The sequence below is a fragment of the Octodon degus genome, unplaced genomic scaffold (assembly GCF_000260255.1).
Source record: "Octodon degus isolate 3935 unplaced genomic scaffold, OctDeg1.0 scaffold00047, whole genome shotgun sequence".
NCBI lineage: Eukaryota > Metazoa > Chordata > Mammalia > Rodentia > Octodontidae > Octodon > Octodon degus.
This window is the reverse complement of record NW_004524623.1, coordinates 12,882,506-12,907,266: the sequence shown is the minus strand read 5'-3', so window position 1 is coordinate 12,907,266 and position 24,761 is coordinate 12,882,506. Positions and strand designations below refer to the sequence as shown.

Below are 24,761 nucleotides of genomic sequence, written 5' to 3'. Positions count from 1 at the left end.
TAGAACTCTCAGCTTCCAGCGCTCCAGACAGGACTGTAAACCAGTGCTTGGCTTTGTTGTTATTTGTTTGTTGGTTTTAATTAAGAAATATTTTTCAGTCAGTATTTGTGGATCTTTGGGGAAGAGGGAGAAATTATTCTTCCTTTGTCTTCCTCATGTAGGTATAAAAAAGCAGAAGAGAGAGAGCCGTTGATCGCAGCTATGCAGGTGTTCCTGCCGTGTGTCCAGCAGCAGATCATGCAGCTCCTTCCCGACGCCTCCCACTACTCCGTGTTGCTCCAGAAGCAGATCCTGAAGATCTTCTATGCGCTCGTGCAGGTGGGCTCTAGTCCAGACAGTCCGGGCCTTGCGTTTGACATGCTGAAAGGACTCAGTACTGGTCAGTTACTATTATAAATGATGATATCTTTTCATAGCTCTTTCTTTTAAAAAGCTTCATGAGGATGTACAACAGTGAATTGTTCAGTCTTCCAGGTGGCAGAGGGGAGCTTCAGTGTCCTTGGTGTCTCCTCGCTGCAGAGGTCTCGGGGAGACATGAACCAGGATATTCCTTGACTTGAAACCTGGCCTGGCTTGCCTGTTCAGAGCATCCTTGTCTTCAGGCTGTGTAGCTAGTGGTGCGACAGCTAACTGTGGCTTAGGAAAGTACACTCATTACACAACCTCATGATGGCACACATTGGAGGAGAGAAAGAAGAGGTGTCTCACTTTTATCGGGCCGTCATATAGATAACAGCTTCTCCTCCTTCCAGCCTACCTAAACCTAAGCTTAGTGTCTTATTTTTATTATTTTTAATTTTTTTATTTTTTGCTCTGAATGCATTCAGGGCAGGTTTGGCTGGCTTGAGTTGTGGGGATCGAACCACAGCAACCTGAGCCTGACTGCTTTGTTGAAGCAGCCACTTAAAGAACTGAGCTATGGGCTAGGCCCCCAGTGTCTTATTTCCATTCATTAAAATATCACCTTTTATCTTACCTGAAAACTATGAAGGCTACTAAAATGGGAATTGAAAAACTACTTAGAAGATGGAGATAATGTGTTTGGAAACAAAAATATTTAACGTTGAATCCTTAAAGGACTTGGTGAATCATTTGGGTCTGAGTGGAGGAAAGGTCACTGGTTGTCACCCTAAACTATTTGATAATGAGTATATCAGAACTCACATGTTTTTCTATTTAAATTCCTTTTGCCAAAAGGATGATAGTTTTATTCAGCTAGCAAGTTGAGGACAGTTACATCTGTTCTTTGGCTTCACTGAGGTACCTTTGCACTGTTCCAAAATATTTCACATCAGTACAGATTTATAGTTTTATTAACATCTCATCTTTTAATAGAGATAATATAAACAGTAATTTTTTCAAGTTAGCCTTTTTGAGGGAAGAGGGAAGGAGGCAAATCTGAGTGAAGAAAGTAGAATACTAGGAAAATATATTACTCCATCTTTTTTTAAGTAAGGAATTTATGTTGTTCCTTTATTAGAGTGATGTTTAGAAATCGTCCTCCAGAAGATCACTTTACTCTGAGGCCAAGCTTTGATTCACTGAGCTGCTGTGCTGTGTGGTACAGAAATGTTCCCCTTCTTCAGGGCCAGACTCGCCTTGCCTCTGGGGAGAAGCATAGCTGCGAGTCAGGCAATAAGGCAAAGCCTGAGGAAGTAACTTTTCTGAAGTCTCTTCTACTACTTGATCTGCTAAGAAGCCAAAATCTAAAGGTTTTCTTTTTAACCTGTTGTATGCTAAAAACCAATAAAAACCCAGGAAAACCCCACAGCATATTAAACCATTTTGCTGATCTGTTATTTACTAATCCTCTGGAAGTAATAATTTAAAAGGCTCTGAGAGACTCAATTACAGTGAGTGTAAGTAACATATGCAGCCATATAGGAAGAGATGGAGGAACTGCTATTAAAAGTCTGGAAAGTGAGATTGAGTCTGTTATGTAGCATTTATCCATACATGGCTCTAGATATCTTATACTTATCTCAGAAATTGCTGCTTTCTGTCTGACTTAGCCAGCTCCTGCGCTGACCTCACCTCGAGTTCAGATGCTCCTGGTGGGGCCCTTAGATGGGCTGTGCTGCGCAGCCCTCACCCTTGGCCTCCACCTGTAGGCGTCACCATTCCTTCCTTGTGCTTCTGTGTGGCTTCTCTTCCGGCCAGGGTGTAAGCCTTGTAAGGGTACCGACTGTCCTACAGTTAGGTCTCCGGCCATGGCCTGAGTGGGTGTGGGGCCCTGGCTCCTCTTGTCGCCTGCAGCTGTGGGTGGCGCTGGCTGCTGAGTGCAAAGTGTGCTGTACTTGTAGTGCCACTGGGCAGAACAGAGGAGTTGAGAAAAGTCTCATAAGGGTATATGCAAGGGAGGGCTTCATCAAAGTGGTTAAACCAAGCAGTTTGATATAGAAGAGTAAACTACCACAATATGCAGAATAAAGGGAATTTAATTAAAAATATTTTTCATTTAAAAAGTAATTCAAAGAAACAAACTGTAGCACACATATTTAAGTTTTAAAAGTTAAAATATATATGCTTACAGATTTAAGTTAAACAATGAAGTTATTATCTTCATGCTCAAATGTTGGTTATTTAACAGTCTAGTATAGATAAAATCATGGAGTTCATGGAAAGCAGGAAGATCGCTTACACTGTTGCTCTGCTTTGCAGTACGCCTTGCCTCTTCAGCTGGTGAATAACCAAACAATGACGACGTGGATGGAGATCTTCCGAACCATCATCGACCGCAGGGTGCCCCCTGTAAGGCGGGTTTCTGTTCTTCAGCAGGAGCGGGCACTTGGGTTTGGCCCTTCTAAGAGCCTCACGTGTGGTCAGCAGGCACTGTACTACCAAGCTGGCGGTGACAAATGACTTCTAACTTTTAACAAAATTAATTGATAAAATAATCATAGTACTGTACTCATTTTCAGTAAGCTTAGATAAGCAAAGTAAAGATAATGACTATACTAAATGAAAAAAAATTCCTAGATGTTTTTCTATGCATTTATAATACATTATTTGTCTGGAGGGTTAACAACCTAAGTTTGCAGACCAAAATTAGAGAAAAAAGAGGGCTGCAAGGAAAGCCAACATTTTGGCCCTATCCTTCTAAGGTCAATTAAGACTCAGGACATATGAGAACTTGTACTGTAACACGTCATGTAACTCAGTAGTGTCCCAAATTTTCTGATCAAGGAGATTATGGGGCCAAAGAGGAAAGTGATTGATGATGTGGAGTGTGCCTAGGGAGAGTCACATGGAGTGAAAACATTCTCTCAGGCTTTCACAGAGAGCACATTAGCCAAGTAATGGCCGTGACTCATCCTCATGGGTGACACTGACAAAGGTTCTACAATCTGAGGTACAGGATCTCAGGATAAATCCTGAGGGGATTTCACTGACCTTATCAGACCCAAAAGCTACAACTCTTGTTGCATAGGTCTTGCTTTACCTTGGTCTTAACCATCCAGCAGAAAAGTATAAAAACGAAGTAGAAGAAGTAAAGCCATGGTGTTATGTTGAGCTGTAGTGGACTCAGGTCAACAATTTCTGACATTGCCAGTGAAGGGGAAGACCCAATGCTATTATGGACTACTGGACTCTTTTAGAATATTTTGCTGAGTTTACACACCTATAATATTTAAATGATGGAACTTTAAAAAAAAGGGATACAGATGAATGTCCATTTTGTATCTGTGTATTCAAAGTGGTTAGGATATATAGTTACATTCTCTTAATTAAAAGAGTGATCTAATGGTGTTTGTAAATAGGATATCATGTCCGCATCTTGTACAGCAATTAACCACTAGGAAGAATGTATGCAATGTGTGAATTATTGAAACTGTCCTACCAGTTTGATTTGAAACTCTCATTGCTATTTGTTTATCAGTAAAATTATGGGAAAAAATAATACATTATTTGTAAAAACCAATACCTATAGGGCTGGTAAGATAGTTCAGCGGACTAAGTGCCTGCTTAGGTAAGTCCAGGGACCAGGGTTCAATCCCTGGTCCCACAGGCTGTGCTGGCCCCACCCCGGGGTGCACCGAGTCTGGGTGTGGTGGCGCACGCCTGTAATAGTGCTGGGTAGGCTGAAAACAGGATCACTATGAGTCTGAGCTGCGTAGTGAGACCCTCTAGCAAATCCATACACAAACAAAACAGTACCTGTATATATAGTACATAGATATCTTGAAGTTGATGTTTCATCTGAGATTTAATATAAACATTTTTATATTTTTATACATTGTCATTTTTGTGAGATGCTTCATTTGCTGGATGTTTAGGTTATTTTTAGTGTTTTTTTTTTTTTTTTTGCGGAACCGGGGATTGAACTCAGGCCCTTGCGCTTGCCAGCGAGGCACTTATTCTAATGAGCCATGTCTCCTGCCCCTGTTTTTAGTTCTTAAGGGTTTTAGCTCTAGGAATGTATGTACATTGTTGTGCAAATACATATTACTGTATTTTCTTAGGGTGAATGCCTAGAAGTATAATAAGCAGTGATGCAAGCTGCTGTCATAAGTGCACACTTAATTCTAGGTTTTCCTGTTTCATAGGTAAAAGGTAGTTTCTCAGGCCGGGGAGAAGGCTCAATAGAATAAGCACTTGCCTGGCAAGCACAAGGGCCTGAGTTCAATCCCTGGTTCCATGAAAAAAAAAAAAAAAAAGATAGTTTCTCATTTTTATCTGCAATAACAATGATACTGTTTTTCATTTATTAATTTATATACAAAGGATTGAAGAAAAGTGAAGCTTACATTAAAGTATGAGGTAAGACACTTTACCATTAGTCTCCCTCAGAATTCCCCAGTGGCTTTGAGTGTGTCTGTCCCATCATTCTTGCCATTTCTGAGCACCTCCAGAAGTCCACGTTTGTGTCTCTGTGAGATCCGATGACTATGGAGGATGCTGCTGCTGAGGGCCGCCCAGCAGGAGGGAGCGCTGTACAAATGCCAGTGTCCTGGCCTGCTCACTCCCTGGATCTGGCACCACGCAGCTTCTCACTGTCCCCCAAAGTCAATGTGGCCATGGATGGAAAATGTGTTGAGTCAGGTCAGGACATCAGGGCAGCCATGACAGCACAGCTGGAGGACGTCCCTGAAGAGGACTTGTGGAGTGTGTCAGCAAGTGGCAAGAATGATTGAATGAGGATGTCTGAAGTGGTGGAGGGGCGTTTTCTGGGGACGATTATTGGTGATGTGCCTTTTACACATCCTAAGAGATTTGAACATTCCCTGTGTTTCTCATTTGTACTTCATATTTTAAAATTTAAGCCAGTCTTAGAAGGCATAGTCTTAATTTTTTTTTTGCTGAACCAGGGATTGAATTCAAGCCCTTGTGCTTGCCAGGGAAGCACTTATTCCACTGAGCCATCTCCCCGGCCCCAGATGGAACAGTTTTTTTCCTTCATTTTGAAACTAGGGATTGAACCCAGGGCCAGGCACATACTCTACTACAGAGTTACATTGTGGCTATTCTTTTTTTAAATGTATTTAGTACAGGGTCTCACTATACAGACTGGACTCCTGTTTTTCAGCCTCCCAAAGTGCTGGTATTACAGGCCTGCACCACCACGCCCAGTCTCAGTGGCCCTCTCAGTGTGCCCTGGGGGTGGTGCTGGCACGGCATGCTGGGGGTTGGGCTCTCTGCTGCGCGCTGCCTAAGCGGATGCTTTAGTCTGCTGAGCTATCTGGCCAGCCCATTGTGGCTATTCTTTTTTTTGGTGGAACTTGGGATTGAATTTAGGCCCTTTGTGGCTCCTCTTGACACAGAGTATTTAGAGGTTTAACATATGTACATAAATGCACAAAGTTTGGCAAATGGTTGTGAATAACATTAGATTATCAGTACCTACATCACAAGTAGAACTATTTCATCACATCAAGGAATTTCATCAAGGTGTTTGTATTTTGTTTTCTACTTGTTTGATCCTTTTGAAGATAGGTAGATATGAACAGCAGCAGTGCTTGAGATTGGCTACACGGCATCTATGCAGCGAGAATTGGCATTTGCACAGCCATCTAGCTTTACATTTAATAGGACTCCATCTGTCCTGAGATTTATTCTACTTTTGTTATTCACATAAATCGTTTTTGTGTAGAGATTTAATCTGGTGCTTTTCATTGTGTAAGGAAACGCTGCAGATCGATGAGGATGACAGACCAGAACTGGTGTGGTGGAAGTGTAAGAAGTGGGCGCTGCACATTGTAGCTCGCCTTTTTGAGCGGTAAGTCCCTATTTATTGTATTGTAGTTGGTAGCTCGGGATTATAGATGATGAAATTGAATCCTTCCTTGCTGTACTGCGGTATATGTGTTTGCCCATAGAGGGCAAAGAGTCACCGTTTAAAGTGGCTTACTTGGGATCACTGATTTTGAGATGATGATGAGGCAGGCAGCTTTCTGTCTTTTCTGGACAACGTTATTCAGGCCTTTGGAAATATCCAGAAATTATGCAAGAAGGTGCAAAGCCACTAGCTCCTTAAGAAAATTTAATTTTAAGAGTTTTATTGAAAGAAATCTTTTCCATGTCAGACAGAGCATTTTTCTTCTTAATATTGGTCTTTTAGGGCCTTTTGGTGTAGAAAGCAAATGCTTTTGTGTGAATGTATAAGTTTATCTTGGTCCTGAGTCCATAAATGCAGGACCATCAGGGTAGCTCCCTGTGATTTCATTTCGTAGCTTTGAAGGATTTTTTTTTTGGCTGGCTCAGGCTGCCTTAAGGGCAGATGTGGTGTGGATGTGGAGCTGGGGATCGAACTGCTGTCCCCTGTGCCTGACTGAGTGTGCCCAAGCAAGGGCTTTAAACAACTGAGCTAACCAGCAAGGACCTTATTTTGTGGCTTTGAAAAAGGGGAAAATGTTAGTTTTCTACCCCAGTAGAATATGTCTTTTAATGATTTATTTAAATAAATTAGCATATTTTATTTTAAAATTTCACATTTTAAATATTTTATCTTTAAATTTTAAGGTATGGAAGCCCAGGAAATGTCACAAAAGAATACTTTGAATTTTCTGAATTCTTTTTGAAAACCTATGCAGTGGGAATTCAGCAGGTAATAAATGTATGCTTTTGTTTAAGCCATCACTTAAACAGATGAGCTAATGGGCAGGCCCCCTAGCATGCTTTTGGAAGAGGATGAGTATTACTGAGAGGAAGTTAAAACTTTCTGTGTTGTTTAGAGTAGCTCATGATCACATTACCCCATTACACATTTGTACATTCCATTTCAGCTCTGGTGGCTCTGGGAACCAGTACAGTGTGCTTCCTTTTAGCATTCAGTGTTGCAGGGCAGCTGCCACCAGAACTGCCCATCCTGACTGCTAGCTTGTGGATGCAAACCTTTTCTAGGGGGAGCAGGGGTTGAGCCAGGATCTCACTATGTAGTGCAGGCTAGGCTTAGTCTTTCTTGTGTAGGCCAGCTGGCTTTGAACTTGTGGCAGTCCTGCCTCAGCCTCCTGATTGCATAAGCTGCTATCTCTGGTCTAAAACTTTTAAGTTGCAAAAATGGGTGTTATATTAGATTGGGTTCTTCTGTTAATGCTGACCTCTAACAAGTTGTTGTTGTTGTTATTATTATTATTATTATTATTATTATTATTATTATTATTATTTTTGGGGCTGGGGAGATGGCTCAGTGGAATAAGTGCTTCCCTGGCAAGTACAAGGGCCTGGGTTCAATCCCTGGTTCCGTAAAAAAAAAAAAAATTATTTTTGTGTATGTGTGCAGGGTCTCACTATGCAGTTCAGACTTGTAGTGAGCCTCCTGTTTTCTGCCTCCCTAATGCTGGGATTACAGGTGTGCGCCACCATGCCTGGACTCCGTTGTCAGCTCAGCGTGCCCAGGGGCGAGGCTGGTGTGGCATGCAATGCCAGGGATTGAAACCTGGCCCCTGCGCTTATGTTTTTTTAAAATTAATTTTATTGAGAAACAAATAGTAATGAGACAGTTTCAAAACAGGATAGTAGGACAGTTACAATAATTAATATATTGCATATTGTTGTCTTCCTAGTAGTTATTCATAGTACAAGATGCAGACATGATATCCTGTCCAAACACTATTAGTACAGATCTTCTCATCGAATTAAGAGAAAGTAGCTGTATATTTATCCTATTTTGTATATACAGATACACAATGGTCCTTCATTTATATCCCCGTTTCTCTTTAGTTTTGTCAGAGATGGGTATTCCATTGCCATTTAAATATTGTAGGTGCGTGAATTCAACAAAATAATCCAATACAGTCCAGTAGTCATAGTGGGTTATCTGTAGGACTGTGCAGACCTCAAAAATCATCTCTGAAATTACTGGGCTCCAGACCTTGTTCCCTGCTCTAGCTGTGCTTTCTACCACCCTCTTTGTTTCCCCCCCCCCCATAATTCTATTGAGAAACAAATAGCAATGAGACAGTTTCAAATCAAATTAGTAGAACAGTTTCAATAATTAACACATTGCATACTGTCTTTCCCTGCGCTTACCTAAGCAAGTGCTTAGTTTGCTGAGCTATCTTGCCGATCCTTAACAAGTTGTTTTTAAACAGTTTTTTTTCTTTGAGTTTCCCTTCTCTCTCTCCCCTGTCCTTCCCCTTCCCTCCCCCCTTGCTATGGATAGACTCTTAAGGGTTGTGCTTGCTGTGTTACTGAGCTGCATAGGTAGCCATGTATGTTTGTATATGTGTATGTATGTATTGTTTTGGTGGCAGGATCTTATCAAGTTGCCCAAGCTGGCCTCAGACTGGGACTGCTGTCTCAGTCTCCAAACAAACTGGGAGCTTCCCTGCTTTGTGTATACTTTTATCTTAAAATATTTATATAACATGAATTAATCTGTTTTAAGAGTAGCTAAGATTAGATGTTCAGACTCTGAACTGAGAATTTATACATCTTAAAATTGCTTATGGTGGCACTGTCCTGTAATCCAGCTACTTGGGAGGCTGAGGCAGGAGTATCACAAATTTGGGCCCAACCTTGTCAACTGTGTGAGGCCCTATTTCAGAATAAAAATAGCTGAAATGTAGCACAGTGATAGCATTCTTGGGTTTTCTACATCCTTATTTTCAGTGATATGAAGTTAAGTACATTCAGCTAGTCTCTTTAGGTGGAATGTTTCTAGTTATAGACTGTCGTTTTGGCCAGTAGAACATGCTAAAAAAAAGTACCATGCTGCAATTCAGGAACTCTACCTATAATTTTTCTTACAATTATTTGGTTGGCCCATAAGACAAATCATTAGGGCAAATTAGTGAATAGTAGATAAAATGATTTGTTTAGCAATTTGTGGTGGATATCAGGATAAGCAGGGAGCCAAAGAGCCCTGCTCTCTACCCTTTCAGCTGTTGTGAAATTCCACTGAGTATCTTAAGGTTGGTGTCCACTCAAAGTGTGTTTGGTAGGATTTTTCTAGTATCAGATAAGCATATATTTAAAAACAAATCTCTTGTGTTTGCATCCTTTTCATCATTTCTTTATACTTGGCTATTAAGGGTGAAGTGTCCTGGTCATTATTATTATTGTCATTATTATTATTATTTTGGTACTGGGGATCAAACTTAGGACCTCTTGCCAACAGGGTCCTTGTTTTTAAAATTAATCTTTCTGTCAAATGAACTTTCTTTGAAAAAAGAAAAGAATTGTCCCTTTCTCCACTGTTGTGTCTCATCTTCAGTTCCCCACTTTGTATGAGCCACAACTGTACCCGGAAGAGTCTTGGTCACTCTTTTTCGTGTCCATTGCAGGAGGAGTTTCTAGGTGGTTGTTGGGCTTTCAGCAAATCCTGTAAACCTGAATGTATGTTCCTTGAATGCACTTCATATTTTGAATTTATGAACTACATAGTTTGAAAGATTTGGCAGCTCTGAGGGAGCGAGTGCTGGAGCCCAGCATGCTTTGGGCTGGGCTGTGGCACGGCTCTGCCCCGTGCGTGCGGGGTTCTCCCTCACACCCTGTTGCTTTAGTGGGCCTGAAAGCGAGCTCTCCACTTCCTGTGTGCTTACAGAGGGCTTCTGTGGTCTGAGGTTATAAAGTAAAATTCTCCAGCAACATTTCCTTCTAAGAACTGTGTGATTTTATTGATGAAATATTTTTTCAATTTGGAGTTTATTTTGGTATGAAGTTTAATTGGGGACCAAACTTACTATTTTTTTCCTGATGGCTAATCAGTTGTGCTAATTCTCTCTTTGTTAAATAACATTTCTCTTCAGTCTGAAAGAATCGTTTTTGTTTTTTGTTTTTTTTTGGTACCAGGGATTGAACTCAGGACCTTGCACTTGCGGGGCAAGCACTTATTCCACTGAGCTATCTCCCCAGCCCATGAAAGAATCTTTTAGATAGAGTTACAAAATCTGTTCTGCCCCTTTCTGTATGGAAGTTTTTAAATGTTTATTCAATCATATCTGTTATTTTTTAAAACCAGAGTCTTACTTTATTTTGGAGAGCTAGAAGTAGAAGTTAGATATTTTCCTGGAAGTTGTGGTAAGATGCTCTTAGTTCAGTACAACACAGACATATGTGAGAATTGATAGTACCATGTGAGCTTTCTCCTGAAATACAAAATCTCCTCAAAATCTGCTAATTTTTATCTCAGTATTGTGGATTTATGTCATGCTTGAAATGTCCCCCACCAGACTTGGTGTGGTGGCGTGTGTCTGTAATCCCAGTGCTTGGGAGGCTGAAAACAGGAGGAGCACTATGAGTCCGATCTGTGTAGTGAGACCTGTAGATCCTGTACTAAATACATTAAAAAAAAAAAAAAAATGTCCCCCATATCTTTTAACCTTAAAATTAGTGTTCTGTCTTTTCTTGTAGGTGCTACTAAAAATTTTAGATCAATATAGACAGAAAGAATACATAGCGCCCCGTGTTCTTCAGCAAGCATTCAACTATCTCAACCAAGGGATCGTGCATTCTGTAACCTGGAAGCAGATGAAGCCGCACATACAGGTAGGGTCAGGCAGTGGCTTCCCAAAGTTAGCCTCCGGTTAAATTGAGTTTGCTAGGTATGCTGCTACCAATCCTGAATTTTGTGCGTAGTGTCGTTTTATTGCCATTAATAACTTCTAAGGAGGGGCTGGAGAGATGGCTCAGTGGTCTAAGGCACCTACTTGGAACAAGCTTGATAAAGCACAGGGACCGCGGTTCGATCCCCCAGCACCACATACCAGCCAGCTGCGCCCCCTGGTGGGCTGAGCTGGCCACACACACACACACACACACACACACACACCCCAAATAAATGTTAATACATAAATTAAAAAAAAAAATTCTTTAATAACTTCTAAGGAGCCCTAAGGAACTGTCTTCTGTGTGCTATAAAAGCCTTGGGAGGGGCCGGGGAGATGGCTCAGTGGAATAAGCGCTTCCCTGGCAAGCGCAAGGGCCTGAGTTCAATCCCCGGTTCTGCCAAAAAAAAAAAAAAAAAAAGAAAAAGCCTTGGGAATTTGAGCATTGAGCAGATCCTCTGAGGGGAGGGTGGCTCCTGTTGGTGACGTCCACGTCTCGTTAGCCTGTGTCTTTTCTGTTAAGCCAAGTAGTATTCTTCTACCCTTCTCAAAAGGTTGCTAGGATTAAATGAAGAATTTCAAAGAACTTTGAAAATTGTCATTGGGGCCTCTTTAAGGTGCTGTTTTGCAGAAAATGATACTGATACATGACTGTTTTCTTCTGTAGGCATGAGCAAAAAAGTTTTTACATTTTTTTTTTTTAGATGGTTAAATTCTGTAGCAGAAATTAAAAATTTTTTAAAACCAACTATTTACTTAAGCATAGAATTTAGTATTGCTCTTTTAAGAAACATGAGAATGGGAAATTAGGGGTCATTAATAAATTATTTATGTGTAAATAACTGAGCAATTCAGAGACATTAAGATCTGAATCTCCCCTTCTAATCCATGAGTCCTTAAATTCTGTGAGATGGTATGTGACAAGAAAATAAATTCTTTCCTTTTGCCTTTGGTGCCCAGGGTAGAGTTTGTCTAGTGTTACCTTATTATAGGTCTTAAAGATACAGTTTTGTTTTGTTTTGTTTTGTTTTTGTACCAGGAATCAAACTTAAGACCTCATGTTTGCTAGGTAGGCACTTGTGCCGCTGAGTTACATCCCTGGCCTCAGATACAGTATTCCTGTATATATATATTTTTGGTTATCTTAATAACTATTTGCCTACTCACTTCAATTGGGTAGTGGTACCGTCTGTGCAGTTAATAAGCTGCCGAGTTCATGTTATTTCCTGTATTCTTATAATAAAATGAGAGTGAATGGTAATAGCCTTTCTTCTCTACTTGCTGCCTGTGGCCTTATTTTTATGTGACTCTGATGCAGGAAGGAGAAAACGACCCTTAGACTTACTTGATTTGTGTAAGTGATGAAAGTTCTTGTTTGCATATAAGCCCATGACCATGGGCGGCCATGTGCCAAAGGGCTCTGGATAGGACTTTTCTTCCTGAAACACTGTTGTAGAGTGAGAAATAGGTTTTTTGAAAGTGGGAAAAGAAAATTTAATTTTAATATCAGTCATGTGTTGGCATTTATAGCCAGTGTGGAAATGTTAAAAATTTTAAAAATAAGGAATCTAATAGTAAGTGTAATTCTGACTTGACATTTTCTTTTTTTTTTTTTTTTTTCCTGGAACTGGGGATTGAACTCAGGCCCTTGTGTTTGCCAGGCAAGCACTTACTCTACTGACCTATCTCCCTGGCCCCTTGACTTGACATTTTCTTCTTTAAGGAAATCAGTGCCTGTTTAAAATTGCTAGCAAAAGTTTATTATCCCCATTATTGCTTCAAAGAATAGTGTTTCCTTCGGTCTCTATCTCTGTGCTTTTAGTCACTTGTGGTTTAAAAACAGCCTTGTGAGCTCTGTAACTCCTAATGCTGGCCCTTCTGGGGCTCTCCCTTTTCTGCTGTCACTTTGGTGAGCCTGGGCTTGAAAGAAACATTAGAATATGCTGCAGGGGCTGTCCTTCCATACCTCAGGGGCAGCCCCCGGGCTCTAGAAGCCTGCACCATATCTTATGTCTTCCGTTTCTCGCCTAGAACATCTCTGAAGATGTGATTTTCTCTGTAATGTGCTATAAAGATGAAGATGAAGAGCTGTGGCAGGAGGATCCCTACGAGTACATCCGGATGAAATTTGGTAATGGAGCTGCTTTGTTTTCTTTGTTCCTTGCTGGGTATGTGAAGTCATGTAACTACATTTATAACTTTAAGCTAGCTTTATTGTCTCACTAAATTTCCAAGGTTTCAAACTACTGAAACTCATGAGGTTAATGTCCTTTTGAACCAAAGAACTTGAGACTTCTGGATGTGGGAAGGAAAAGCCGCCCCCTCCTGTCTCTCCTGGGAGCTGCAGGGACAGACGTGTCGTGTTCATGGGTCCCCAAGAGACTGAGTTGCCCCCCACTCTGGGACTCTTGGGATTTCTGTGTGTTTCAGCAGGGCCCAGTTAAGGTTTCCTAGTTATCCTGTATAGGAACTGTCCACAAGGGAATTTGATTTCTCTTGGTGGCTACACACGGCGTTCTCTAGGGGTCTTGTTAACTTGCAGCTTCCTGGAGCTGTGAACTATGACACGGGCTGTTGGAATCATTTCCTTTTAACCTCAGTCATAGCAAAATGTTCATCTGTGTACTATGTATACAGGCTGTCAGAGGGCAGGGACTTTAATTTATTGGCTTTATTTTGCATTCTTTTTCTTTTCTTTCATCACATTTCTCTTTAGTATGCCTTCAAAAAAGTGTTGAAATGAATGCTTGCTGTAACTATAAGGCACTCCTAAGGCACTGTGGCAGTGCAGTGCTGTCCCCGGGCCTGATGCCCGCAGCTGCCCAAGTTGAGTGCATTGGTGTGGATGCCGACTGCGGGCCAGCGTTGGCCCAGTGCTGTGTGTCAGCTGACTTAGTGAGTAGCCTGCTCTTCTGTGGACAGAAAGTGCAGGAAAGGTGAAGAGTAACAACATTTCCTGAATGCTTTCTTTCTCATTCCACCTTTTTCTTTAGAAAATCATTTCTCATATGCAGAATTTGTTATTTTCCTTTCCTTATGCCTGTTTTGCTAGTTTGCTTTGATAGAGCAGAATGAAGAGCCAAGTTTTTATTTTCTTAAGGCACTATGTTAGTGTTTGTCTTTCTTCCAGTACCTATATTGCTTGCTTAGCTTCCGGGGACCTCCCACTGTTTCATTTACCATAACTGATAATGTAATATCTCAGGTTTTTTTTTTTTTTTTTTTTTTTTTTTTTTATGTATTTGGTACAGGCCTTACTACTCAGCTTGGACTCATAGTGATCCCCCTGTTTTCAGCCTCCCCAACACTGGCATTATAGGTGTACACCACCATGCCTGGACTTGCCTAGACTTGGTAGCTGGCTCAGCATGGTTTGTGCTGGGGATTGAACTCCGGTCCCTGTGCTTGCCAAAGCAGGTGCTTTGTCCAGTGAGCTATCACACCTGCCCTATCTCATTTTTATATTTATTTATTCAGTTTTTTTGGGATAGAGTTTCTCTATATAGTTTAGGCTGTCCCTGAACTCACTGTGTAGTCCAAACTGGCCTTGATGTCACGGTAATCCACCTGCCCCAGCCTCCCAAGTGCTGGGATTACAGATGTGCAGCACCACACTTGGCTCTCAAGTTTTTAAAAATAGAGTAATTGAAAACCGTGTTAGCAGTGGAGATTCACGTTTTATTTATTGGATAAAAGAGAAAATAAATCAAGACTGTCATGTGTTTTTCTTAATCATTTCCTTCTGTGAACTAGAATGGAATAGGCATTGTTTGATGTGTATTTTTTGCTTATGAGTAATTATAGGAAGGAATGACTACTGTATTTTTATATTTTTGTCATTCCCAACTATGTATATGAAGACATATATATTATATATTGATAACATTAATAATACTTTTTTTTTTTTTTTTTTTTGGTGGAACTGGGGATTGAACTCAGGCCCTTGTGCTTGCGAGGGAAGCACTTATTCTATTGAGCCATCTCCCCGGCCCCAATAATACTGTTTGATTTATTCTTTTTATTCTACCTCTGACTAATTTCACCATTTCTTTCAATAGTACCATTTTTCAATTTTTTAAAAACTTTTGACAAGAGTTCAGGTTTTGAACTTAAGTTAGCCTGAATATAAGTAGCTCTGGGCAAGTTATTTAAGCTTTCTCTCAGGAGGTAGTGTGTCAGTATAAAATAGCCAGTGATCGTGAGCCTGGGAGGATTAACTGGGATAATACATTGGAACTAAGGTCAGAATATAAAATCATACTGTAAAATCACATTATAGTGCCTGGTACAGAGTATTCAAAACACAGTCATTAGTTTGAGTCATTACCAAAATAGTAAATGTTTAAATTAAAACAAATTTATTAGAGCAGAAGACACATTAACATTAAACCCCCCGAATACTCTCCCTTGCTTTGAACACTTATCCCGCCTCACTCCCCTTTCTGAAGTCCGTCCGAAAGTCGTCCTTTGTGGGTGCTCACAGTGACACCTGGAGAGTTCGAGTAGCGCCTGTGCACGCCTTTACTGCCGCGATGTCCCGCCGCTGTCAGCTGTGAACCAGCTTGGTGTGGGCTAAGTTGTTCCTTAGTATGAGTGATGGTCAGGCAAGCTTAAAGTCTGAATGATAACTAACTGTGTTTTTACTAACATGGTTTTAACTTTTTACAAACTTAGATATTTTTGAAGATTATGCCTCTCCCACTACAGCTGCCCAGACTCTTCTGTATACTGCTGCAAAGAAAAGGAAAGAGGTACGCAAGCACTCTAATCACAGATGAGAAGGTGACCTGTGTTGGTTTGACATTCTGCATTCTTAGCATTTGAGAAATCATACCGATATTCATTATAGCCTGTTATTTTGAGAATTTTTTTCTATTAAAGGAGACAGGTGAAGTATCATTTATTTTTTTTTTTTAAATACATTGTACCTCTCTTATTGAGCTTATAGTTGCTTAATAAAGCACAGTAAAGTGGCTTTGCTTTTGAAAGTGAATTATTTCATTTGTTTAGGTGTTGCCAAAAATGATGGCATTCTGTTACCAAATCCTCACGGACCCGAACTTTGACCCGAGGAAGAAGGATGGGGCCCTGCATGTGATCGGTTCCTTGGCAGAGATTTTATTGAAGGTTAAGATGATCAAAATTTAACTTACTTAATATGACTGTGAATGCAGTGAGATAGTGAGGTTAAGATTGATAGCCCAAATCGTTTGATAATAACAATAAGCTTTTCTTCTGGATGGTTAACCTAAGTTTGCAGACCAAAATTAGAGAAAAAGGAGGGCTACAAGGAAAGCCAACATTTTGGCCCTAGCCTTCTAAGGTCAATTAAGACTCAGGACATATGAGAACTTGTACTGTAACGTCATGTACTTCAGTAGTGTCCCAAATTTTCTGATCAAGAAGATTATGGGGCCAAAGAGGAAAGTGATCGATGACATAGAGTGGGCCTAAGGAGAGTCACATGGGGAGAAGACACTCTCTCAGGCTTTCACAGAGAGCACATTGGCCAAGCAATGGCCGTGACTCATCCACATGGCTGCACTGATAAAGGTTCTACAATCTGAGGTACAGGATCTCAGGACAAATCCTGAGGGCATTTCACTGACCTTCTCAGACCCAAAAGCTACAACTCTTGTTGCATAGGTCTTGCTTTACCTTGGTCTTAACCATCCAGTAGAAAAGTATGAAGTCGAAATATAAGAAATAAAGCCATGCTGTTAAGTTGATCTGTGGGGGACTCAGGTCAATAATTTCTGACATTGCCAGTTAAACAGAAGACCCAATGTTATTATGGGCTACTGGACTCTTTTAGAATATTTTGCTGAGTTTACACACCTATAATATTCAATAACGGAACGTAGAAAAAATGGGGTATACCGATGAATGTCCATTTTGTATCTGTGTATTCAAAGAGGTTGGGATAGATATATAGTTGCATTCTCTTAATGAATAGAATGATTTGTTCTAATGGTGTTTGTAAATAGGATCACAAGTCCGCATCTTGTACATCAATTAACCACTAAGAAGAATATATGCAGTGTATTATTTGTTGAAACTGTACTTCCGATTTGATTTGAGGATTGATTTTTTTTTTTTTCCCCCGGGACCGGGGATTGAACTCAGGGCCTTTCGCTTGCCACGGAAGCGCTTATTCCAATGAGCCATCTCCCCGGCCCCTTCCGATTTGATTTGAAACTGTCTCATAGCTGTTTATCAATAAAACTTTGAAAAAAAATATGACTGTGAAGCACAGGCAAATTAGAGTATGAAAGTTACGGATAATTTAAAACTGGAGACCACCTCTGGGTGATTTATTGATTTACTCTCCCCTTTTCCTTTAATTGAGATGAAAATTTGACTTCGGTCTGTCAGTTTTTCAGTATGAAACTAGTGCTGTATAAAAAGGATACAAAATGACATTAGTGTTTTTATTTCTACAAAAATAATTATCAAATTAATCTAAGGTATTTTGTATGGTTTTAAAACGTGTAATATGTAAATCAAACTAAAGAATTGTAAGTAGAAGTATGTTAAGTGGAAATCTTTATTAGGAACTGATTCTTACATATGAGAACCCATTGATAAGCTAAAATTTCTGTTTCCTAACAGAAGAGTTTATTCAAGGACCAAATTGAATTATTTCTACAGAATCATGTATTTCCCCTCTTGCTGTCTAACCTGGGATATCTTCGAGCTAGAGTAAGTTTTCTATGTATCTGTGCATCTTTAAGCCTTGGTCTCTGACGTAGTTATGGCCATGGATATATCTTCTGTACGTGTGACATTGTTACAGAATGTTGTAATCCCAGTAGCTCCCTACTTGCTTTCTCTCATAGTCCTGCTGGGTGCTTCACGCATTTAGTTCTTTGAAGTTTCATAATGAGCTCAACCTAAGAAATGCAGTGGAATTGGCAAAGAAGAGCCTGATAGAGGATAAGGAGATGCCTGTCAAAGTTGAAGCTGCCCTTGCCCTCCAGTCATTAATTTCTAACCAGATACAAGGTAAAACCAAAACACTACTTAGGGGGTTGATTTTTCTTATATTTTGGGATGATCTTCTTCATTGTATTCCCTGAGGAAGGTAGGTGTTTACTGCCTTAGAATTTCATAAGGGTTTATTTTTGCCCTTTTTAGGAGTTTCTATTGATTGTAGCTTCCAGAAAAAAGTTGAGATTAGAAAATAAGTGACTGGTGACTGGCTAGAATCCCAAGCGCTGAGTCCACCTGTGACTCTTTGCTTTGCCATGTTAGGTCTGGTCCAGGATGTGGTCTGTATTAAAATTTAGGAGGTTGACTAGGTAGCTTCAAGGTGCCTTTCAACTCTAGGATGCTGTACTTCTACCAGTTCTGAAAGTAGCGATTTATCTAAAGACTAACATCATAAGTGACTCATTTGTTTGCTTAAAAGAAGGTTCAGTTTTCAAAGATCAGTTCAATCTTTGCCGATAAATCCAGCTTTATGAAGAACATGAACCTTGCAGCAGGGGGACTGGCTGTTACATAAAGGTGTATAAAGATGTGTGGGGAGGAAGATGGGGAGAAGTGGATTAGGGCAGGTGGTCTTTAGCTATCTGATTATTTATGTTTGATATAATACGCATTTGCTCCAAGTCAGGCTGATGAAAGAGCATGACTATAATTAGAATTTCTCAGTGGGGCTACAGCATTTGGGGGAGAACAGTCCTTTATTCTGGTTACTCCTGGGGAGACCCTTATAGTGGTGGGTATTATTTAGAACTACTCTGCCATGTATTTACCACAGAAGGTGTTAGGCTGTGCCACTTGGCCCGTGCCTGAGCTCATCCCCTCCCGCCATCTGTGTGTGGATCCTCCTCAGTGATTTTGTTTTGTTGCATTAGCTAAGGAATATATGAAGCCACATGTGAGGCCAATGATGCAGGAGCTGTTGCATATCGTCAGAGAGACAGAAAACGATGACGTTACTAATGTCATCCAGAAGATGATATGTGAGTACAGTCAGGAGGTGGCGTCTATTGCGGTCGACATGACCCAACACTTGGTAAGACTGACACAAGTTACTTTATTTTGTTATAGTTTTGGGGATTGAATCCAGGTTCTCTTGCATGTTAGATAAGCATTCTGTCACTTAGCTAATCCCTGGCCCTTTTAAAAGGTTATGGAGGCAGAGCCGTACTAAATTGAAGACTGGGCAGAGCTTTATGTTTGGCATAAGGGGTTTGAATAATCTATATACGATTTGTGGTTCTGTTTTACTTATAACTGACATATTAATATAAAAATATTTGCTCTAGCCAGGTATGGTGGTGCAGGTTTTTGTCCCAGCACTCATGAGGCAGAGGCAGGAGGATCACCATAGTGAGGCCAGCCTGAATGACATAGTGAGAACCTGTCTCAAAACCTCACCAAAACATTTATGTTAATAACTCTGATATTATTGTATGTATTTAGACTTACATGGAATAACATTAGGATAATCTCTGTTCATTGTAGTATTCTGAGATTTCATAATGGTGTGGCTTGATACAAGCCTTCTAAATGTTCTCTTTCTGAAGTTTGAATTTGCAATCTCAATTTTCTTGAGTTTAGGATAATTTCTGTATGACCTCTTTCATGCATTTCTCCATGCTTTCCCCCACATCCTACATTTCCCAATATGGGGTATCAGAGCTGGCCTGTCTAGTTTCCGTACCTTGACTCCCTTCCAGATCTGTTCTTTTTGTTTCATTTTCTAGGTGAGCTTTAACTTCTAAATCGTCTATTACATTTTTCTTTTTAGTGTTGATTTTTGTTTTCTTAGGTTTTTAGTTTTGCTTAGTAACAACCAGAAGTTAAACATTAGGCAGTAGTTGTAATTGTTAGTGGATATTCCACCCTGGTGATTATAAAAGGGAAAGTGGCAATGTTTAAGAGCTGAAAACTTTGAAAAAAAAAAAAAAAAAGAGCTGACAGGGATCTGGTGAGACAGCTCAGTGGACTAAGAATCTACTTAGGCAAGCACAGGGACCCTGGTTTGATCCCTGGCATCACATGCCTCGCTGGCCCCGCCTCCAGGCACGCTGAGCCGGCCACCGATACTGGGCATGGTAGTGCACACCTATAATCCCAGCACTGGGGAGGCTAAAAACAGGAGGATCACTGTGAGTCCGAGCTTTGTAGTGAGACCCTGTAAAATATATAAATTAAGACCTGACAGGTTCTCTGATTGTAAGGAAAAAACATTCATTCAGCAAAGTGCAGAACTTACTGTTCAAGCTTTGTTTACATGCATATGTGTGATTTTTCCTTTTACTAACTTTTATAATGGAAAGGAATTTAACATTATTGTTGAATATTTTTATGTGATTTTCATAGGCTGAGATATTTGGCAAAGTTCTTCAGAGTGATGAATATGAAGAAGTTGAAGACAAAACAGTGATGGCTATGGGAATTTTACATACTATTGATACTATATTAACAGTTGTAGAAGATCATAAAGAGGTGAGATTTCTTTGTTTTATTATGACATAATGGAAATGTTAACTGAACTTCACATGACCTGTGGGCATGGGTTTTACAGGGTTGGCTGCTGCTTTTTTACCTCCCTGTACTGGTGACTACACACAGGGCCTGCACACTGACCTATGCCACCAGCCCTTTTTAGAGACATGGTTGCACTTAAGTTGGCTGAATTGGACTCAAACTTGAGACCCTCTTGCCTTAGTGCCCCTGAGGGCAAGGGTGATGGGTATGCGCCACCATGCCTGCCAAACCTTGACTTTTAAATTGCTACTTACTTTTGGTGCTAGGCTATAAACATTGCCCTCAAATTTCTTTTTGTCTGTGTGTCTTTCTTTTTTTATTTTGAGACAAGATCTCGCTATGTAGCTCAGGCTGATGTTCTCAAATTTTAAAGAAATATTAAAATGATTAAAACTAGGGGAGCTATTCTGTTGTATTTATATAGCATATGCCATTGTGTTGAACAGAGTTCAGTTCTTCATGTCTTCTGCCTAGGTTTTTGTTGTAGCTCAAAAATCAGATGACAATGAGGCAAGTCCAAAAGTTAAAAGAAGCGCTTTATTTTAGCTGGTACCCAGTGGCGGTCTCTATGCAAGGTGCAAAGAGGCATGCAGAGCATTGACAAGGATCAGTATTTAAGCTTGAAAACCGCAGAAACAGGGGAGGGGTGGAGAGGAAGAAGTGACAGGGTCATTAGTTCATGGGGTGGTCCTGTTGGGTGAAGGTGCTGAGTTGGCGAGGTCATACAGAGTTCATTGAGATAAGGTTTGGGGAACAGATATCATAAGACTTGAGTCACAGGGGTGAGGAATTGGGAGGAATTTGAGTTGGCAGTCAAGGGGTGAGGAATTGGGAGGAATTTGAGTTGGCAGTCAAGGGGTGAGGAATTGGGAGGAATTGGGAGGAATTTGAGTTGGCAGTCAAAGGGTGAGGAATTGGGAGGGGTCGGCGCATACAGAACAGGAACTCAGCGAGGTTAGAAGAGCAACAAAATGGAGTCAAATCATTGACTCACTAGTTTGTTCTGTCGGTGCATTGATCAGGTAATTAAATCAATTTGACATGGGTTACCATTGTAATATTAATTAACAGTAGAGTCTGAGTGGGTGGGTCTTTAGAACTCTAGAACAGGCAATATTTTAGGTAGGCAGAATGGTTTTAAGTCGGGAGGAGGCAAAACAAAAGAAACAAGTAATAACATCAATAGAGTATGTCTCATATTGACCTATTTTAAAATTTGAGAATTTATGACAACCAAATTAATATCTTATTATTACTGTCAATGTTTTAAGCAATCTAAGCACAGAAATATGTCAAACTGTTCTGAAACTACTCACTGTTACATCAGAATCAACCAATAAAATGGCCAAATAGTTTAAGGCCGACGTTAGAATGGTCAGGAGTAGGCTCGGGAAACATCTCTTTATTGCTGCTGCTGGTGGCAGTGCTGGAACTGCTGGAAGTGCTGTTGGTGGGCAGGAGCCAGGGACGCCAGAGCGGTGGGCTCTTGGAATCACTGTTGGTGGGCTTTCGTTTTTTTGGTGGACTCCCCACTTTCCACAGGGCAGGAGGCCTAGGAACCCTGTGGTGCTGCATGTAGCGGCCGCAGGCGTTGCATATGGGCTCATTTTTGGCGTTGCGGCGCCATACCGAGGTGGTGTTTGTCTGGCAGTTGGCGCAGGACAGGTCCATTCGGGCGAGTCGCTTGTACTGGAGCTTGATGGGGAGCTGGCTGATGAGGGGCCGGTTGACGCCCCTTTTTTTGTAGTAGATGCTGCAGGCATTGCACAGGTGGTGTCCTGTTTTGTCGCGCCTCCACAGTGAAGTGGACATAGTCCCGCAGTTGACACATTTTTTGTTCATCTGTTGGCTGTAGCGAGTCGATCGCTGTGGGGTTTTAAGACCCCGTGGATGGAAACGAGCACTGGCTGGAGGACCTGGAGGGACTTAATGAGATCTAGGTTAGCAATCTTAGCAATTTTTGTCAAGCGAGGCAAAAGTGGAGGAGGTCTTCCAGACATCATCTTGAAAGGGGAAATTTTAGAGACAAAGGGGACATTTGACCCTTAGGACGGGCACAAGGAAGGAGACTCACCCAGTTTTTGCCAGTTTTAAAGATATTTTATCCTTAAGGGCTCCCAGAAGCAACTGGCGGTATCTGTTGAGAGCCTCCTTACCTTGTTCAGTGTTGGGGTCCCAATCGGGAAAAACAACATCTTGGTGGTCGATGTCTGTGGTTGGTGTCCCGTCAGGTCCGAGTACTGCCTCGTGGGCAGCCGTGCGTATGCAGTCTTGTTCCTCGGAGGTGAAGAGGGTCTGTAGGAGTTGCTGACAATCATCCCAATCCGGGTAATGGGTGTTCATAATTTTAGGAAGACTTGTGAGTAGCAGCTGTTTTAAGAATATTTACTAGTTGGCAGAGTAAGAGTAACCATTATTTATCCAAATTTTATAAGGAATATCTTAAAAGCCCGAACAAGATTATTTAAGCACTTTATAATAAAAGCCTTAAGTTTTAATTTATCTCTTATCCCATTAAATGAAACTTAGGAGAAAAGGTCAAATTTTTTTCATACTTAAATGTTTTGGTCCCATAAGTGTGCTGCTTTTGGAGATAGCTCCTTCTGGTGTCACCCAGAAGTCGGTTCTCTCCATTGTGTCTCAGGTTTAGCCTCCCAAAGGAGACTTGCCTAGAACATTAAGCCGGGACCGGGCTTTTATGTGTGTTCTCCTGGATGGGCATATTCTCTTTGTCTTATCTGACCCAGAGACGGGGTATGTGTCCTTTTCTAGAATGATTTCCCTGTCTTCGGCATTAACAAATGCTCGTTTTCTAAGGGCTTTATTTAGCTGGAACAATCAGAGTTTTTAATTTTTACATGCCTTTTTAAAAAGGAAAGTGCAAAGAGATAGGAAAATTAGGAATAAAGTCAAAGCAAGGAAACTGAAACAGATCAGGTCTGACATTCCCTCTAGCATGTAGAGGGGGATCAGAACCAGTCTATCCCAGTGAAACCTGTCCTCCAAGTCTTTAAGAATGGTTGCTGACCTAATGTCATTTAATTGGCAAAAGGAGTCCTGTTTTTATATAGACATGTAGGTTTTCTAAGTTTAAGCTGGTTAAAGTTTTATTTTACAGAAGTTTACATAAAATCCAATAAGAATCTTACTAACTTTACCCTCTAGTGCTGTTATCTAAAACTGAACAAGGAATACCAGTACATTTAATAATCAGTTCAAATATAGCATATACAAATATAAAACAGTCATAAAATGTCCCATTAAAGAAATATCATGACCTTATAATAATGTTATGTCTTAGCTTAAATTTATCAACATTTTTGACCAATATTTTAATAACGAATTTATCCGGCTGACAAGTTCTAAGAAAAACAGACAAACATAAATAGACCAAACAAAATCAAAGAAAGAAAAACAAACTAGTTAGTACAGACAGACAGACAACAGACAGACAGCACAACTAGACTTACCCAGATGGTTCCAATTGGGACCAAATAAATCCTGTATGAAAGTATATGCCCCTAATTAGATTAAATCTATTGGGGGACTTGGTAAAGGTGGAAATAATTCACTTCACATAAGAGGCAGACTAGTCCAATGGGCCTAAATAAAACTTGTATGAAAGTAAAGTGTATGCCCCCTATGTAGGAGGACTTGGTAGGGGTAGGGGTATCAAGGAAATCTTTATACAAGAGAAACTAGCCTGCATTAGAGAGAGAGGGTCGAGCAGATGTTGCTAGCCTCCTTCAGTTAGAACCTGTAGGAGCAGGGAAGGCATAAATCTCAAAGAGAGATAAAAGAAGAGGTTGCACACATGTGGTTAGCCCCCTACGGATAGGGGTAAAAGAACCTTACCTAAAGAGACCCTGGAGGTCACGGAAACCTCTACATATGACCGAAGTCCATAATCTCTAAAGGCAACCAATTGGCGAAAGGGACACCTAGGTCCGTTCGCCTCCCTGCAATTGAGATCTCCCAAAATCTGACTTGGAGGGCGTCCCACTCCAAGGACTCGGAGACCGGAGTCTGTGAATCAACATCACAACCAAAACCAATTTGAGTACTCACTATGAAACCATCAAGAAATCACCAAGAAACCATTAAGAAATCAAGAAAACAGAATGAAATCAAAGAGGCAAAGTGAAAGGAGAGGCTGACGCGGTGACTGTAGTTCTTTAAAATCAGTAAAGCTAAATCAAAACCAATTTAAGGAAGTAATTTACATTTGAGTTTAAGCTGGCATAAAAATTTAGGTTGAATTTTACTTAC

At 40.6% G+C, this 24,761-nt stretch overlaps 1 protein-coding gene across 1 annotated transcript in view; it reads left to right on the top strand.

Moving 5' to 3' along the window:
* Ipo8 (importin 8) overlaps positions 1-24,761 on the top strand; it is a 96,619-nt gene that overhangs the window by 32,014 nt on the left and 39,844 nt on the right. Inside the window, exons 5-16 of the mRNA XM_004632177.2 lie at positions 162-318; positions 2,662-2,751; positions 6,123-6,217; positions 6,961-7,045; positions 10,795-10,929; positions 13,020-13,119; positions 15,663-15,739; positions 15,999-16,115; positions 17,601-17,690; positions 17,828-17,993; positions 18,851-19,011; positions 20,325-20,450. Of these exons, the coding sequence (XP_004632234.1) occupies positions 162-318; positions 2,662-2,751; positions 6,123-6,217; positions 6,961-7,045; positions 10,795-10,929; positions 13,020-13,119; positions 15,663-15,739; positions 15,999-16,115; positions 17,601-17,690; positions 17,828-17,993; positions 18,851-19,011; positions 20,325-20,450 (1,399 nt within the window). The remainder of the gene's footprint in view (positions 1-161; positions 319-2,661; positions 2,752-6,122; positions 6,218-6,960; positions 7,046-10,794; positions 10,930-13,019; positions 13,120-15,662; positions 15,740-15,998; positions 16,116-17,600; positions 17,691-17,827; positions 17,994-18,850; positions 19,012-20,324; positions 20,451-24,761) is intronic.